Source organism: Anastrepha ludens, chromosome 5 (assembly GCF_028408465.1).
Source record: "Anastrepha ludens isolate Willacy chromosome 5, idAnaLude1.1, whole genome shotgun sequence".
Taxonomy (NCBI): domain Eukaryota; kingdom Metazoa; phylum Arthropoda; class Insecta; order Diptera; family Tephritidae; genus Anastrepha; species Anastrepha ludens.
Window position 1 is genome coordinate 116,004,237 of NC_071501.1, and position 17,207 is coordinate 116,021,443.

Genomic DNA, 17,207 nt, shown 5'->3' on the forward strand with positions numbered 1-17,207 from the left:
CAAACATTCTTTGCTATTAAAACGTGATTTTGATCTGTGCCAGCGATTTATGCTGACACGTCATGCATAGCAAAACCACTCGCGCTCGTTAAGGAAAAAAAAAATTAAGAAAACAAATGTTTATAGTAAAAGAGGAAAGTACGAAAAATGGTACGGTATTTATTTATCATAAAAGTTCATATAAAAAATGCTATAAAAATACCCACTTTGAATGCGTCATTATAAACAATCACTACACTGTATATTGTATATGTTAATAGATTTATATAATATATATATATATAGATTTTGTATGTTTGTAAATTCATAAAAATGCAAATGTATAAAAAGTGCTTGACGAATTGGCAATGTCATTTGAGCTTTACTTTTTCGGTTTAGTTTTTTTTTTTTTTGTTACTTAAAATGTACTTATAAAAACTTACAACAAAAGGGAATTAAGGATTTACTTTTATAGTTGTATATAATTCTACTTACATAAACTTAAAATATTCACTACAAATTACTATTGGATGTTGATACTGGCTGATGAAATATTTTGCCCCAGCGACAAAATGGCATTTGTGATGATTGGCGAACAACTTTGTCTCAATTTTCTTGTATACCCGTTGAGATCCCTCTTTTTTTTATTCGATTAGGCTGCAGATTTGAAGCGGTACTATGCATAAAACCTTAAAAGTATTTAAACATTTACTACTAATATCCTTCAATATGTATATTGGGCTTGTTTTGTTCGAAAATATAATTTGTGCTGAGTTTAAGTACGCTTATTTTTTCACACAACCTGGAGTGTTTTAAAATTATTTTTTTTGTTTTTTGTATTTAAATTGTCTTAAATGCATTTATATATAAAATTGAGTTAGCAGCATCAGTGTAGAAGTAGGCAAGATTAGTCTATTGCTTTATGCAAAAACAATACGAATGCAAACGCTATTCAATGAGGTCCAGCGCAATCCACAACTGGCAGTGAGCAAATTTTCACCAGAATATAAAAAATTAAAACAAAACAAAAATTAGGTGAGGCATGAAAACATAAGTACTGACTGCTTGTAAAATTGATGACGCACCGCCAGCTATCGTGTGGTGGTAACTGAGCATATTCTTGGAAGTGCATTACCAACCAATCATTTATCAAAAATATATGTAAAAGAAAATCATATTACAAAACCTTAACCACATTTTGTTGTAAAAATATTTTAGTTATAAAAATTCTAAGAAAAGTAGAAAATATTTTTTATAGTCTTTCGAGTTGCTTCATATTCTTGAAAACGCTTAATACCAGCGTTTTTATACAAATGACCTCCCACAGCGTTCCGTTTGGCCCTCTCAGTGTTTTTGATCGACCGGAAAATTTTCTATAGATTGTATTGAACGTGAAGTGGCTGATGTGGTCGATGATACGTCCATAAAGCGATATTTTTTCTCATCGCGACACAAAAATGGATAACACATAATGCCATAGTAGAATGCCAAGCAGGCCAATATAATAAGAAATATTATCGAAATTATACCGAAAGTTGAGAAACCCGACTTTTTGTCCAAATATTCTTTGGGCGTTTGTGGTTGCTCTGTTGTCACCGGTGGCGCTGGTTGATAGCCACCATAGTAGCTACGGCGTCCTGCAGAATTGCTTGGACGACCCGCATGTAGCGTTGAAAAATGGCAGGTAGCTAGAGGCATATGAAAAGAGTTCAGTTGTGGTGAAGTTGGCTAATTGTATTTGATAGAACTCACCAATTACGAGCAAAGCAATCAAAAAAGCATTTTTACACATATTGAATGTTTATGGTTTAAGTCTAATCTGCCGCACTTGTTGATATTTTCACGGTGAACAATTTTATTCACTTCTACACAATTCCTTTTCGCTTACTTATGTATTTGTTACAATCACTGCTGCTGCTGCTGCTGCTGCTTCTGCTTCTGCTTCTTCATTCAAGGCAAACGCGTTTGTGACGAATGACGTTGCCAATAAGAGAAATACTGCTAAATATAAAATGCTGCCATTTGAGCGGAAAAAATATGTTGAAACAAATCGCACTTGTTACGTTAAAGCGTAACAACTCAAAAAAAAAAAGGAAAAGAGTAACCACTCAAAAACTTGTTATTTTAGCGCAACTACTAAACAAATAAGAATGAAACAACCGTTATATTGTTTTTAATGATATTTTCGTGCAATTACATATTTTTTCCCTTGTTCCATTTGTGGAACAACATCAAGACGCACACCACAAATAGGAGGAGGAGCTCGGCCAAACACCTAACAGAAGTGTACGCGCCAATTATTTATTTATTTATTTTATTGTTTGCAATTTATCTTATTGTTTGGCCTACTTATGTGCCATCTTTGCTTTTCCGAATAATGGAATGTTGTAATAATTGAAGATAGAACTAGACATTTTATATAAAATATATGCAATTGATAGCACTTAGCCTAAATTATGAAAAACAAAAGTTAATGCACGGTTTCTCGGGAGAAATGAAATTTTTAGAAAGTCTTGTAATAACAGGTTTTTAGTCTATCGGAGAACAAGCTGCCAAAATGGGCATCCCTCACAACACATACTGTCATAGTTGTAAACAACCGGAGAAAAAGGAAACAGTCTTCCATTTCCTTTGTGCATGCCCTGCCCTATGGAAGGACAGAATGTTAAACCTGGGCAAACCGATGCTCGAGAGTCTCGAACAACTGTCTGGCTTAGCCATCAACAACCTAATTAGGTTCCTAAACCGCACCGACTGGATATAGTCTTGCTGTAAATAACTGTTAAACAAGTTAGTAACGAGGATGTGGCAACAAAATGGTGCGGAAGTGCTAGTTAGATTCTGAATGAATCGCCACTCTAACCAACCAACCTTGTAATAGTACAGACGTTTCGGACGGTCACATTTATTACCATAGAAAGGATGGTAAAATATTATTTATGTGTTTATTTCACTGCTATAACCTAAAGTAAATGTTTTAGTTAGTAGCTAACGAGCACCTGCTCTTCCAATAAACTTAATTTGAAGTTAACTGACAGGTACCCGCTAACCGGACATTGAGGAATCACTTTTTCTTATCCATTTATCGATTGTATTCTGATTAAGCGCTTATTCCAACGTTGAGGAAATAGTTCTAACAACAAAACCCAACGGTGGAGAGAATACAGAAGGTGTGACTTTAACCGGCTTTCAGCGTTTCTTAAGGAATCAGCTGATTTGCTGTCGAAACAGAGTTAGCGGTTTATTTACATCAGAGGTAGGCAAAATATGTGATTGTGTTGATGATATATGCAAAAAACAACTCAACCATTGCTCATGTGACTTCGTTGCCCTCTTAACAACGATTGCTTGGAAGACTGCTCAAACAGTTCAAAATTACTTTTTTTAATTCTTAAACTTACTTTATTTTAACGGCCCTTAAGTTAATTTTCTTGTATAATCGTAAATTTCTTCCAGACTTTGCTTCTTCCCGTCATTAAAAAGTGGTTACTTCATTTTTCGCGATTTTTAAATCCCCTTCCTTTCGCTTGCTTACTCATAGGCTCTTACGGCCCGGCGAATTCGGCTGACGCAATCTCTTTCTCTATGATTTTAGGCTTTTTCCTATCTCTTACTTTGATCTTTCTCACTCACTTCTGCTTCTGTAGCTCACTTCAAGACATAAGGCTTCCGATAAAATTTCAAATTTTATTTGCTCAGTATTAACGCCACTTTCACTTTATTGTCGTATACCTCTAACAAATTGTATGGGCATGAAGTATTTTTGACAATTCTGGCTGTACGTCGGGCATAAATATTTTTGTTTTTTGCAGCATGGCATCCCGATAGAAACTGCTACTGTGAACTGTTTAATTAAGTGATCCCAGCAGGAAAATTTCTTTCTTGCTCATTCTTTACTTCAATAGATGGCGAATTCATACAGCAGTAGTACAAAAACAAAATGTGTGAAACATACGCTTTGCTTTTGCAATTTAGTGGCTTCAATGTCCAAATACGTCTTGCTTGATTATAAATGAAAATAATAGTGCCCATTTACACGAGGAGACATCTGGAAGGGAAACATTTTGTTCGTGGGTGAAGGACGGCCGCGGAAGAGAGAAGGGAATTTGTCTCCTGTACTGGCGACACGCTTTGCTCTTCTTAGTGTCCATTTACACGATGTCTCCTCTGGAAGGGAAACATTTTGTTGGAGGGTGAAGGACGGCCGCGGAAGAGAGAAGGGAATTTGTCTCCTGTACTGGCGACACGCTTTGTGCTTCTTATTCGTATTTCCAATCTTAAAGCAATTTTTGACAGTTGCTTCATTCGTTTTCTTCTTTCGTGGAAGAAAGTTCTAAGTTATGTGTTGGTTTTCAAGCAAACGGAAGATAACAACGATGACAAACATACGAACGCTGCTTGGGAAATGCACAATTATTTTTGCTAGTAAAGTAGAATAATTTAAAATAGTTATGGGACATGTTTATGTTGATTTCTAATTTTTCCCTGCATTTCTAGATACTCAGTTTAATTTTAAGTTAATTATTTATGTATGAAGTACAATATTTTTAATTTAATTTTTTTTATTCAAGTATAAGAATTTATAAATATATTTGAATAAACAAAACAACAAATTATTTATTATTTAACCAGTTTGCATTTTTCATTCATATATTTAAGAAACTGTTGTCGTACGCTCTCTGCTTTACATGTAAGCGCGTGCGAAAATACATCCGAACCAGACGATGCTAAACAAGGCGATGCTAAAGCATTAAATGTCAAAATGTTGCCGAAAACAATTTTGCCCGTGTGGCCGCGAATGAGACATGAAAAGAGAATTTCCAGTGTCTCCCTTCCATATGTCTCCGTGTGTAAATCGGGTGATTCAACTCGGTTGCGCATATCGAAGCGAACTCGAAGTACATATAACGGGGTATATGCTGTTAATTTTCGGTTTTCTCACAATTTTTTAATCAAGGACTGTTCCCAATATTTTTAAATGGTCTCATATCTTTTTGATTTACAAGTACAAAACAAGGTCTCCCGTCAGATAGTTAATACGACGTCTGAGAGGAGCAGTGTAGGGAATGAGGAGCCCATAAAATATTGCCTTGACAATTTTTCAACGACCATACGCATTGATAACAAATTATTGCGCGTTAAAAGTAAATGTTTTTGCCCTCGTCTATTATTATTTGTATTCTATTGATAATTGATTTAAGTGCCTCTTCGAAGGTATTTGAAACTCAGTTGTTTGAAGTAAAACGCAATTTCAGTTAAAAATAGGCGTACATAGGACGAACCGGCATTTCGACTGAAGGTGGCGATAATGATGAGGTTAGTTTGTTTTAATCTCTATCTGTCGAAAGGCAAACGAAGAAATATGTACATACATACATATGAAACCAGCTGATAATATTCGAATAAAATCAACAAATGAGAAATGAAAACAAAACCTCCTAGAATTGCGCATATGTATGTATGTACGAGAAGAATCCATACAATTATAAGGAATACATTTACATATTTGGAAATAAATAAAGTAAGGAAGTAAGCGAAAAAATATGAGAACATTAAAATGCAAGTAGAATTTTAAATATGTATGTACAAACAACAAAGATGATGAAATTGTGAAACAGGTAGTTCCGACACGTTTCCTACTTGACTACCTATACAATGCAAATAAATATGTACAAATGTAGTATATTAATTTAGCCGCCCAGTTGGAAATTTTCTTCGACAAACCGCTGTTTAAATTGCGAGGTTTTATTACGAGCTAAACTTTATGTATTATTCTAAAATAATCCAAGTGGTTCCATAAACCTATTTATGTAAAAATTATTCAGTAACTTGCCAGTAACTTAATTTCCGCGAATTCAACTCTAAGAGAAAAATAACAGAAAAGTACATGAATGCAAAACCAGTAACAATTTGCAAGATTTACGAGCAGCCGATTAAATTGTTGTTGTGAGAAAATCACAAAAATTAAATATTTTACAGTTGAGCTACCTCGTATTAAATAAAAAAAGCAAATAAAAATGCACAATAATTTGTTCCATTTCATCATCGTTGTCAGATGTAGAACATTCCAATATTGCTGTGGCAATCACAGCTTTCTTCCATCTATATTGCCAAATTAGTTAATAACCAAAAAGTAAAAGCATAAAAAACAAAAAGGTACATATGTACCTTCAAGGCTTTCGATTTGTATTTCGGAAACTGCAGCAACGGTGACTGGAGGCTGTGGTTAAAAGGTGTATACATACCTCAATATCATTTGCCGATTCCTATTTAATATATGACTTCAGATAAACTTTATAGATTTTATGTAAAATATATTTACTTACTTACTTACATACATTCACCGTTTTTATTTAAATTTAGAATTTTTACTCAATTTGCAATTCGTGTTTATTTCTATTTTGCGATCAGCTGTTTTTCTCACTTGCAAATTCTTACAAGTAAAAATTTATGCAGTAAAATCTTGCAACTTCCCCTCAAAATGAAATGGCATTTTCAGTCTCACTTTCCCCTACATGAACACCAAAACTTGAATATGAACAAATTATTTCCTGATTCACTTGACTGTGCTTTGGTTTTTTATTCGACTTCATTATTTTCATCTAATTATTCTCAGATAGTATACGAGATTTATCATTATTGACTACTGGGGTTGAACTTGTATACGTAGACAAGGATTCCTTTCTGCATAGCCCGGACTTGAGTTACTAATTGGAGAATAAACGAAACAATTTCTGTTAAATAGACTAAAATGATGTCCCGAAGAGCGGGAATTCAAAAAACCTGATTTTGTGCCCGGAATTTAAGAAGCATCGGGACCGCTTGTATTTATTGTTTTTATTTGACAGATTTGGCAATATTCTGTAGACTCATATGATTTCGTTTGTGAGTTCAATAAGAAAAAAACAAATGTTATTTTTATATAAGAAAATATTTTGCTTCATATATTTTCAAAAATTTCCACGATATTTTCTATTTCTATATGCAGCTTGACACTCAAAAAATAGGTCACTTACGATCCAATGCATTCCATTTTTTCTTCCTATTAGCCATTTGTTTGTGTACGGGAATTATTTATGTGCTGTGAGTGTGGAATAGGCCTACAGTTTCTAGCTGGGTAGCTAAATACGAGTATGTAAGTATATACAATATTTCCTCAATATTTTTATTTAAAAAATCATGTATGTATGTATATAAAAAATTTAGCTTGAGAACCTGTTAAGCAAAGCACAACAAAGCACACATATATGTATGTAAACTTGTATATACATGCATAGGTATGTATGTACGTAATTCTGAAGGAAAACAAACATAAGCCCAATGAAGCAATAAAAGTAAATAAAAGGCCGTATTTGAAGCCGACACATATTTTTTCTTTACTATTTGTTCTAAAAAAAAACACAACACAAAAGACAAAACACAAGTCGTAATAAAAATAGAAAAAAAATCACATGCAAATACTTATATACATACATATGTACGTACATACCCAGTAGCAAAAGGCAAACTGAGAAATAAGTTGGAAATACATACTACAAGAGCTCAGTTAGCCAAGACATAATTTTACATATATTAACTTAGGCCGATCTACAATACCAACATCACTCCACTTGCAGGTTATAGATTCCTAAGAGCTCTATTAGCAAGATTTAAGATTTTGCTTAGTTTTTGTAGAAGCTTAGAAGTTGTTACTCAACACGTCATCGGGATCGCACCAGCCATATTAGTTTTTCATCGAACAAGTTTACAAAATTTTGAATAGTTTGTTCGTTTGATTTGTCCTTATTTTCGACAGGGGAGATGATACAGAAAATGTGACCAGCATTAGACCGTTAGCCGCCTCTCAGCGATTTTAAAGCGCTCAGCTGATTGGCTGATGTAAGAGGGGATATTATTTACAACGACAAAAACTGAGATGGTGTTGGTCATATACGAAAAAGTTGACAATGCTACTGCGTTGCCGTCTGGAGAGCCATTGACTGGAAGGCAAATAACCTCACTTTACCTTTATACATGAAACCATTAATTTCATTCGCCTCTCTCAATGTCACATCCTTTATGAAGTAACAGCCAAAGTTACTCTAACGATTTTGTTCGGAAGTCCAACCTTGTAAATCTGTAAATCGTACAATTCTTTTCACGCATAATAATAGGAGTTCACCGATTGAGTGCAAGGATGAGAGTCGATCAGTTTTGCGCTCTACGTATGCATACATACACATGCACATATGTATGTATGTATATGGACTTACGGGGTTCAATGTTTCAGAATTTCGATGTGAATAAACTGATACGCATTTAACCATTTCTGAAGTGAGTCAGCCCCTAAAAAAATTCAAAATAATATATTGAAAAATTAAACGATAACAACTGGAGCAATTAAAGCAAAAAAAAAAAAAAACGCTTTAAAATACAATTTAATATGAGTAATATAATACTTTTCTTGGAAAAGAATACAAAGTAAATGTTGTACGATAACACAGAAATGTAAACAAACTTCTGCGATTTTGTCAGCTCAACATCTGATTATGCCAATTAGCAAATGAACCTTGGGTTTCGTTGGCATTGCGGGCTTTCGAAGTTTCTATGTTCAAGTTCGTGCCTGCTGTAACTAATCAATGTGCCATACATCTACGTTGAATCCAAGCGATCCTTCTCCATCCACCATCGCCTTAATGCAGGAATGGAGAGATGTAAAGTCAGGACTTAATAGGATTCAGTGCATTTGTTCACCATTATTTGCAGTTCATCGAAGATGAACGAGTAAATTGGTGTAGCTCTACGAGTAGCTCTCCATTAGACTGAAATTTGGTTTTTTAGATCACTATGGTGTTTTTCAAACGAAGCCATATGCTATCAAAAAAGCAGTCGATTGGGTGCTCACTTGGAAAATAATCTCTTCTTTTATTCTCAAAGCCGACTCATTGATGATGAGTTTGAAATGAATTTTGGAATGCTTGACTTTCTTCTCGATTGCTTTTGAATACTGCGCTATCAAGCTTACTAGGGTATCATTGCCGAAAACTGTGTATAATGAGCTGGCAGGCAGAGAATCCGTGAGGTGGTCATTCCATGCAAAGAGAGGCCTTACCGTTGTTGTATTTGATATATTCTTAGTTCAGCGAGTACTTGGGGAGAACACAGGAATGCAAAGCAGTGAGTTTGGTGCTTCTAAGGCTCCAACGTGACCGTACCTCTCGATAGTGGTCTTAACCGGACACGGTACCCATGCAGTCAGACTCAACATACATAACATCTGGCTTAAATAATTTTCAATTCATTTTACAGTTAGTAATAGAAATAAGTATACACCGGATACGTTTTCAATTTTCCCCCAATCGATTCCTTCAAACAACCTAAGTTATAACAAAATTGTGTTTTATTTACATGAATGAAATACAAAAATCATATTTAATCCAAATAATGACAAAATTTTAAAACGCAACCAAATTATAGCTTTTTATATAAAACTTTAAAAAATGCATGTCTCAAATGTAAGTATACAGTTCATCATATTATTAATTTGTGAAATCAAAAACATAATTAAAATCAAATCCTAGTATTTGGTAGGATAACCATTAGACTTTACAATTGCTTTAAGTCGTGATGGCATTGATTTCACCAAGTTTTCAGTTACAGCTGGTGGTATTTTATTCCATTCCTCTTGAAGGACGTTTTTCAGTTGTTCCTTATTTCTAATGAGATGTTAACGTATTTGCCGCTTTAAATGTTCGATTGGGTTAGTATCCGGGGACTGTGGAGGTGTTTTCAGCTGTTTTCGCACATTGTATAACAGCCACTCTCGTACAATGTTGGATGTGTGCTTGGGTCATTATCCTGCTGAAAGATAAACGTTGCTCCAAGGCCCAATTTCGTAGCGTTTTCTTTTAAAATATTTTTCAAAATATTTAAGTAACCATATCGGTCCATAATATTTTCGATAAATCCCAAGTTTCCAACACCGCAGTCATACATCCCCAAACCATCACAGAACACCTCCATGCTTCACAGTGCCAGTCATATTGTTTGGATCCAATTCCGCGTTAACTTTTCTCCAAACTTTTTCACGGCCATCAGATCCACAGATACTGAACTTACAGTCATCAGAAAATATGACTTGGTTCCAAAACGTTTGGTCATATTTTTCATGACCTTTTGCGAATGAAATCCGTTTATTCCGATTGACACTACTCACGAAGGACTAGTTCCTAACACTGCACCCATGATAACCAACACTATGCAAAACCCGGCGAATAGTTTGGGTGGCTTAATTGTTTTCCAGTCTCATTTTCAACTTCAGATTTCAATTTGGGGGCATTTATTTTGGGGTTTGTCCTGATTTTTCGTACGACTAAGCTTTTTTCTCTGGGACTTAAAAGCGGCGGACGCCCACAACGCTCTTTATTAGTGGTGCCTCCCGCACTTTTATATTTATTCCCAATCTTTTCAACTGTAGCAAAACTCCTACATATGTGTCAAACGACCGATTTCTCGCAATGATTTATGTATGTTCCTTGTGATATTTTATAATCAGTTTTTTTAAATCATCAATAAATCATTCCTCTTGGTGCCATTACTAAAAATGTCGCAAAAATTAATACAAAACGTACTTCCCAAAATTTTTATACTCACTTTAATTATTTCCTGAACAATTGTTTGCTGTATACTAACTTTTGTGACATAAATTTCGCTGGAATCAAAGACAAAGCAATGCATGGATAACGGTACCTAAAATTTACAGCTAAATTAAGGCGCATATGAAAGCTTATCCCAGTACTCAATTACCATGTGTAAAATATTTTGATTACATATTAAGGAAAGCGTTAGCGTCAAACAATTCCATATATCAGGCTCCTGTATCCTTGTTTACATATGTTACTTATGCAGTTAGTAATCCGCGTATATTTTTGGATTATTTTTGCTGGTAAAATAAGTATAATTTAAAAAACTTATGGGACATGTTTTATTTTACGTTAATTATTTATATATGAATTATTTCTAATTAAATTTTTGTTATTCAATTACAAAAATTTATATACAATACATATGTATATATTCAGCAATCATTCGAAATTGCGTAGATGTCCCTTGTTGCGTCAGCAAGTCAGCTGATTCCCTCAAAATCGTTTGGAGCCGGTTAACGGTCTTATATTTGGCCACACCTTCTGATTCCTCTACATCGTTGTTGTACATACGTTTCTTTGTTTATTTTAAGTACTCTGTTGCTTGATTCACACCAACGTACATACTACATTTATATAGATATAAACATATATACATTTATTTATTTTTGCCACTAAGTCGAATTCTTCGTCGATATTTATATGATGCACATGCATGTAAGTATTTACATATGCATATAAGTATGTATGCATGTATGCAAGTTTCACAAATTTTTATTTTTCTGTTCTCATATTTCGAAAGCAAAAAGAATTAGCTGACTGCAACAACAAAATTATTATTATGTTATTGTTGATTTCAGTTGCGGCCTCGCATCAAACATTTTTAGTTTCAGTTGCGAACATTCCAGAAATAATTTCGGAATTTTGTTATCCAATTTTTCAGCATTCGATTCGTTTTTTAAACAGTATTTTCCCATGATTCAATTATACAAGGTTAAGTAAAGTTTGACAACTGATTTCGGATGCTACTTAATCCATTGATGCAATTTGGAAGCAAGGGAAAAAGGGCATAAGTTTATCCCCTTTCTGAAAATGTAGTAAAAAATTGAAAAAGGTCGTTGTAAGCCATAGAATAATTTTATGTTATTTTATAAGTGGTACTTAATTATTTATATTTTTAACTTAACTATTCCCATGGATTTGTGTCATATATAAAGCGTTTTTCAATAGGTGCGCTTCAACTTTTTTCCGATAGGGAGGGCGAACGACGCAATATTTTTTATTTTTCGCTTGTCATTTGTAAACTTCATTAGTATACATTTCATCATGGAACGCTACACACTTGAGCAACGACTGCAAATCGTGCAAATTTTTTATGAAAATAATCGTGCAAATTTTTTATGAATTTTTATAAATTTTCCAAAAAATCATCTTCAGTGATGAAGCTCACTTTTGGCTCAATGGCTTTGTCAACAAGCAAAATATGCGTTACTGGGCAGAAAGCAATCCACACGTGATTCATGAGGCACCGTTGCATCCCGAAAAAATCACTGTTTGGTGCGGTTTACATGCCGGCGGCATAATTGGCCCATATTTTTTCGTTGACGAGAACGATCGCCCCGTTACTGTGAATGGAAATCGATACCGCGACATGATAAACGATTATTTTTGGCCGCAATTGAATGGTATGGACTTAGACACACAAACCACACAGCACACGCTACAATTGATTTGTTGAAGAGTAAGTTCGATGAGCGCATTATTTCCAGAAATGGACCGGTCGAATGGCCGCCGCCCTCGTGTGATTTGACGCCTCTAGACTATTTTCTTTGGGGTTATGTGAAGTCATTGGTCTACAGTAACAAACCGGCGACGATTTGTGAGCTCAGAGCCAATATTGAACGCGAAATTGCTGGAATTTCGGCCGATTTATACAAAAGAGTGGTCGAAAATTGGGGTCAACGATTGGACTTCGTAAAACGTGCACGCGGTGGTCATGCAAAAGAAATCGAATTTCATACTTAAATGTATATGTTCAAACTCGATAATAAAAAAAAAATTAGTTAAAAAAGTCAAACCGTTTGTGTTTTATTTAAAAAAGTTCAAAAGTTGAAGCGCTCTTACTGAAAAACCCTATATGTATTTATCAATGTAATTTTCATAGAACTTTCAATAGAATTGAAAGATGCGAAAGTCTAAGCAAAATGGAATAGGCAAAACAGTATTGCCTGCTAACTTTTTCAGCAAAATTTTTAATTTCTACGCTTTTGAGTACTTTTTCTTTAGAATTTGCTCTGAAATAAAAAGTAGCTTTTCCAAGAGGACAACACGGATTTATTAAGTAGCTTCAAGATGGCTAACACAGGGTGAAAATTAGGCTACTTACATCACCTTTAATTATTGCTTCATGGTATTTTCCAAACGGTTCTGTCTGACGGCACCTTAAGCCCGGCTCTTTCAAGCGATTGCATACTAATTTCAACCCCTAAAGCAATTTTCTCACGCGTTTCAAACATGTGATTTATTTGTATTTTTTACATGTGTACAAGTTATATGTGTATGTGCTCTGTTGTTGTTTTTTTTTTCTTAAGTGTTCCAGAAATATCTATCATTGGGTATCTTTTCGTCTTTTTTTAACAATAAAATAAAGCAAAACAAAAAATTAGCCAAACTGGCGGGTGCAAAGTTATGAGTAAACCCGATCTACGGTAATAAATTTATGAGACCAAGCCGTCGGCAATAATATTGCATACATACATAGGAACATATATATGTATGTACATGTGTAGTTTTACCAAAGCGTAAGCACTGCGCTTTGTGCCAAAATGCAACGACGGCTGATGGCGATGATAGGTCACACCGGCATACATATACATACATACGTACATATGTATATTTGTACATAGAAATATCGGACTTCCTCACCTTTATTGAACATTATTTTAATTTATTTTAGGAGGAAGAAGTTCACAGAGGAAAATTTTACCTCCGAGGTGGATGTGGAGTTTTCTTATACACCCCACAACAATCCAAGCTCAACTTTTCAAACAAAGCTTTAATTCCAAAGAAAAATCCTCCTCACAGAAATTATATTTCTACATTGCCAACACTGGTAATCTCATAATAGTGAGAAAGGAGTCTCTCTTCACCCACAATTCTATGGCATGAAGAAATCTGTACATAGCCGTGGCTTAATAAATGGTATATTTATTTACGTTTTCATTTTTGGTATGCCAGTAAATTACGAGTAAGTGTTCGACAAAGTTCACCACGAGTATCGTAGCAATTGCATACGTGTAGCAGCGTGAGTAAATTAATAACAAAATGCGCTCATAAAGTTTACCGTAAACTTAGATGAGAGCCATTTTTCGTTTCATTTATCAGCCACCTGGGAAATAAACACGACAAACTTAGCTGTGTATATCAATTGATAAACGGTAAAACGCGCGTAAGTATGACTGTAAATGCATATAGACAAGTGATAAATTATACTACCTATACATAATTTTAGTTTGCTGGCACTTAAGAGGAAATAAAAAAGTTGCGCGCAATGGATGAGGTAAATGCAATAATATAATAATTCAAGTATTATCTGATGCATATACATATGTACATACTACGTATCTACTCTTCTGCTATTTTAGACCTCAGGATCAAAACGTAAACGCAAGCGGATTAATCCCACACACGTCTGGACAGACCTTCAAACGCAAGTGCTTCTGCAAGCTGTATGTGATGCCGTCAAAGACCAACCTGAAACCTTTGAGGTAAATGCAGTCATACGTACTTAAGAAAAATTAAAGTTATTTATAAATACACATACATACATATTTATGCATAATATCTCACTTAAGAAACCGACATCAGAGGCTTTTTACAATAAAATCAAGGAAAGCACACTCTGTCTAGAATCGATCGGCTGGATGTCTTTAAAATGTAAGATGCGGCACCTGAAAGTGAAATACTTAGACGCTGTTGATTGGAAAGAAAAAAACGTCGGCTCTCAGTTGTTGACCAGCGGAAAAGAGCAAAGTGTCATGGAGTATATTAATAAAATATCACCCTATTGGGATATACTCAGTGATATTTTTAGACACAGCAAAATCGTAAGCCCAGGCATTGTATATGAGGGTGCTAATGACGACATTGACACCACGAACGCAGAGGTACGCAATATGTGCGATAGTAATCCTTATGATTCGGGTGATGGTGAGTTGGAATTAAAATTTCAGCCTGGTACTCCACAGCCCTCAACTTCGCAGAGCTCATATGATTTATCACATACGAAAGGCCAACAGAAGTCATTACATACACAAACATCGAGGCAGAGTCCGATAGATATTACAAGTACAAAAAACATAAAACATAGGCATATAAAGAAAAAGTCTGCATGTGCGCACAAATTTCAGTGCTTGCGGTTAATTGAAAAAAAGAAAATAGCATTGGAAAAAGAGAAATTAGAATTTGAAAAAGAAAAGTTGCAGAATGAATTTGAGCTTAGAAAAATTGAATTACAAAATGAATTTGAGTTGAAAAAATTTGAAATTGGAACACGCATAGAATCCGATGAGAGAGTTAAAAAATATGAAATTGACTTAAAATATAAGTAACATACACATACATAGATACGCACATACATACATACATTTGTATATACACATAGCATTAATTCCAATCATAGTAAGATTACATTGCCGGCATTGCTTCTTAGAAGTAAAATTTGTGAGTTTATTTTCATTGAAGAATAAATTTGTTAGTTTCTAAATGTAAACATTTTTTTCTTTGAGTTTTCGGCGCATTTCTAAATACAGTGCACTCGCGGTAACTCGAATAGCCGCTAAGTCGAACGACGTGCTAACTCGAACACATTTTTCCCCCTATTGACTTCTTTGTAACTCGAACAATAAAAAAGCGCTATAACTCGAACAAAAAACAAATTTATTTGTACACACATTCTTTTCAAACATGTATATTTTGTACATAGATACATATGTAATAGTATATGTATATAAATTATATGTATACTAGTGTATTGTCCATATGAATATTTCGGCGTTAATATCCCGTTAGTTTTCTGGGAACAACATCTTGCATTGACCAAATTGCTTTAAATTTGTCATTTGTAGTATATCAGTGCACGTGAGTAATGGATCGTAAAAGGTTGAAGTGTTTAACATTAAAAGAGAGGGCTGAAGTCCTTAACAAAATTAAACGTGGACGTAGTGTTACTTCTCTAGCGAAGGAATATGGGGTAGCCAAGTCCACCATAAGTCTTATAAAAAAGAAAGATAAGGCAATTTATGGCTTGCACTAACGCTACCGGCAACCATAAGCTTAAACTTCTCGTTATTGACAAAGCAAGAAATCCTCGAGTTTTCAAAAATTTTAACTGTCCGGTGGAGTACAAAAATTCCAAATCAGCCTGGATGACTTCGGCGATTTTCAAAGACTGGTTTCATAATTCGTTCGTGCCGCAGGTAAAATCCAGATTCATTAAAACAATTGTTTTAACCAAGTTAAATGACTTTAATATTTAGGTAAGAAAAAATTTTAAAGATGGGGACTACCTGAGAAGGCTCTTCTTCTAATTGATAATGCCCCATCACATCCCAACGAAATCGAATTAAAGTCCGAGGATGGTTTAATTTTAACTATGTTTATGCCGCCGAATGTGACACCATTGATCCAGCCAATGGACCAAAATGTAATTCGTATAACGAAACTATACTACAGAAATTTTCTTCTGGCTTCCATTTTCAACAATCGATCGAAAAATCGATATCGATGACTGTTTTTTTCACATAGCACACTCAATTGATAAGTCGAACAAATTCGATAAATCGAACAGCGCCTGTTTTAATTAGTTCGAGTTATCGCGAGTGCACTGTATTGTCGGGAAGATCTTTTCTGATTCACTGCTTTATAGGTCCAAGAAGTGCCTACATCGGAATATATTTGTTTTTTGTGTATGCAGATGGAGAAAAAATGAGAGACGTAACTATTTGTTTACATGCGATTGAAGCAACTCGTAACTTTCGACTTCGGGCAAGTACTCTCTTGCGGTATCACTCTGTTGTATTCGGCTTAAAATCTCAATGGGATCTGCAGCGTCTGTCAGCCGATTGGTGCAGCTGTAGTTCAACAAAAACGTGTCCTTAAATAAAACACTGCACAATCTGGTTATACTCTGGGCTGGTTACCACATAATTAATATTTATTTACTTTTTTTTATTTTTTATTTGTAACCAAACAAATTGTATTTCATATATAAAATTGTGCATAAACAGGATTTAATCCTATGAAGAAGCAGAAGCTGGTTCTTACCATGTAAATGCTATTTCTACTGAGAAGTAATGTAAAGTTTCAGACGACCACTCCGGTTTGATGAAGAAAAGTTGCAATCACAACTGGCAGTTAACAGATTCACCACTTGACTCAAGCTTCTGCTCTCAGAGAGTACTGCTCCAGAGAGCACTTGCTGACTAAGAATTTGAAACAATCAGGAGTGGCACGTTGCCGCAGAACGGAAAGGCGCTGCCTGCAGGTCCACGCAGTGATGGGTCATAGCATTAGTTTGCATTACGACCAGGATTTCAAAAATGTTCG

General features: G+C 34.7%; 2 protein-coding genes and 1 long non-coding RNA gene across 5 annotated transcripts; 1 reads left to right on the forward strand and 2 right to left on the reverse strand.

Moving 5' to 3' along the window:
- Positions 1–353: 353 nt before the first annotated feature.
- On the reverse strand, positions 354–1,933 carry LOC128863177 (uncharacterized). The gene is made up of 2 exons (XM_054102178.1): positions 1,732–1,933; positions 354–1,667 (listed from the first exon to the last, which is right to left on the reverse strand). The coding sequence occupies exons 1-2, from the start codon at positions 1,769–1,771 to the stop codon at positions 1,324–1,326; spliced, it is 384 nt and encodes a 127-aa protein (XP_053958153.1). The 5' UTR covers positions 1,772–1,933; the 3' UTR covers positions 354–1,323.
- A 3,076-nt stretch (positions 1,934–5,009) lies between these two features.
- On the forward strand, positions 5,010–15,372 carry LOC128863530 (uncharacterized). 2 transcript variants are annotated; one of them, XM_054102738.1, is made up of 7 exons: positions 5,010–5,295; positions 7,029–7,114; positions 13,558–13,905; positions 13,986–14,049; positions 14,113–14,160; positions 14,246–14,368; positions 14,456–15,372. In XM_054102738.1, the coding sequence occupies exons 5-7, from the start codon at positions 14,152–14,154 to the stop codon at positions 15,209–15,211; spliced, it is 888 nt and encodes a 295-aa protein (XP_053958713.1). In that variant the 5' UTR covers positions 5,010–5,295; positions 7,029–7,114; positions 13,558–13,905; positions 13,986–14,049; positions 14,113–14,151; the 3' UTR covers positions 15,212–15,372. The 2 variants fall into 2 exon arrangements, with proteins under 2 accessions (XP_053958713.1, XP_053958712.1); XM_054102737.1 differs by lacking the exon at positions 5,010–5,295 and having other exon boundaries at positions 7,011–7,114; positions 13,558–14,049.
- LOC128863532 (uncharacterized) lies at positions 9,246–11,944 on the reverse strand. Of its 2 annotated transcripts, XR_008454611.1 has the most exons (4): positions 11,024–11,944; positions 10,765–10,900; positions 10,612–10,707; positions 9,246–10,555 (listed from the first exon to the last, which is right to left on the reverse strand). It is a non-coding gene; the product is annotated as an uncharacterized LOC128863532 (long non-coding RNA). The 2 variants fall into 2 exon arrangements; XR_008454610.1 differs by having other exon boundaries at positions 9,247–10,555; positions 10,765–11,944.
- Positions 15,373–17,207: the final 1,835 nt, after the last annotated feature.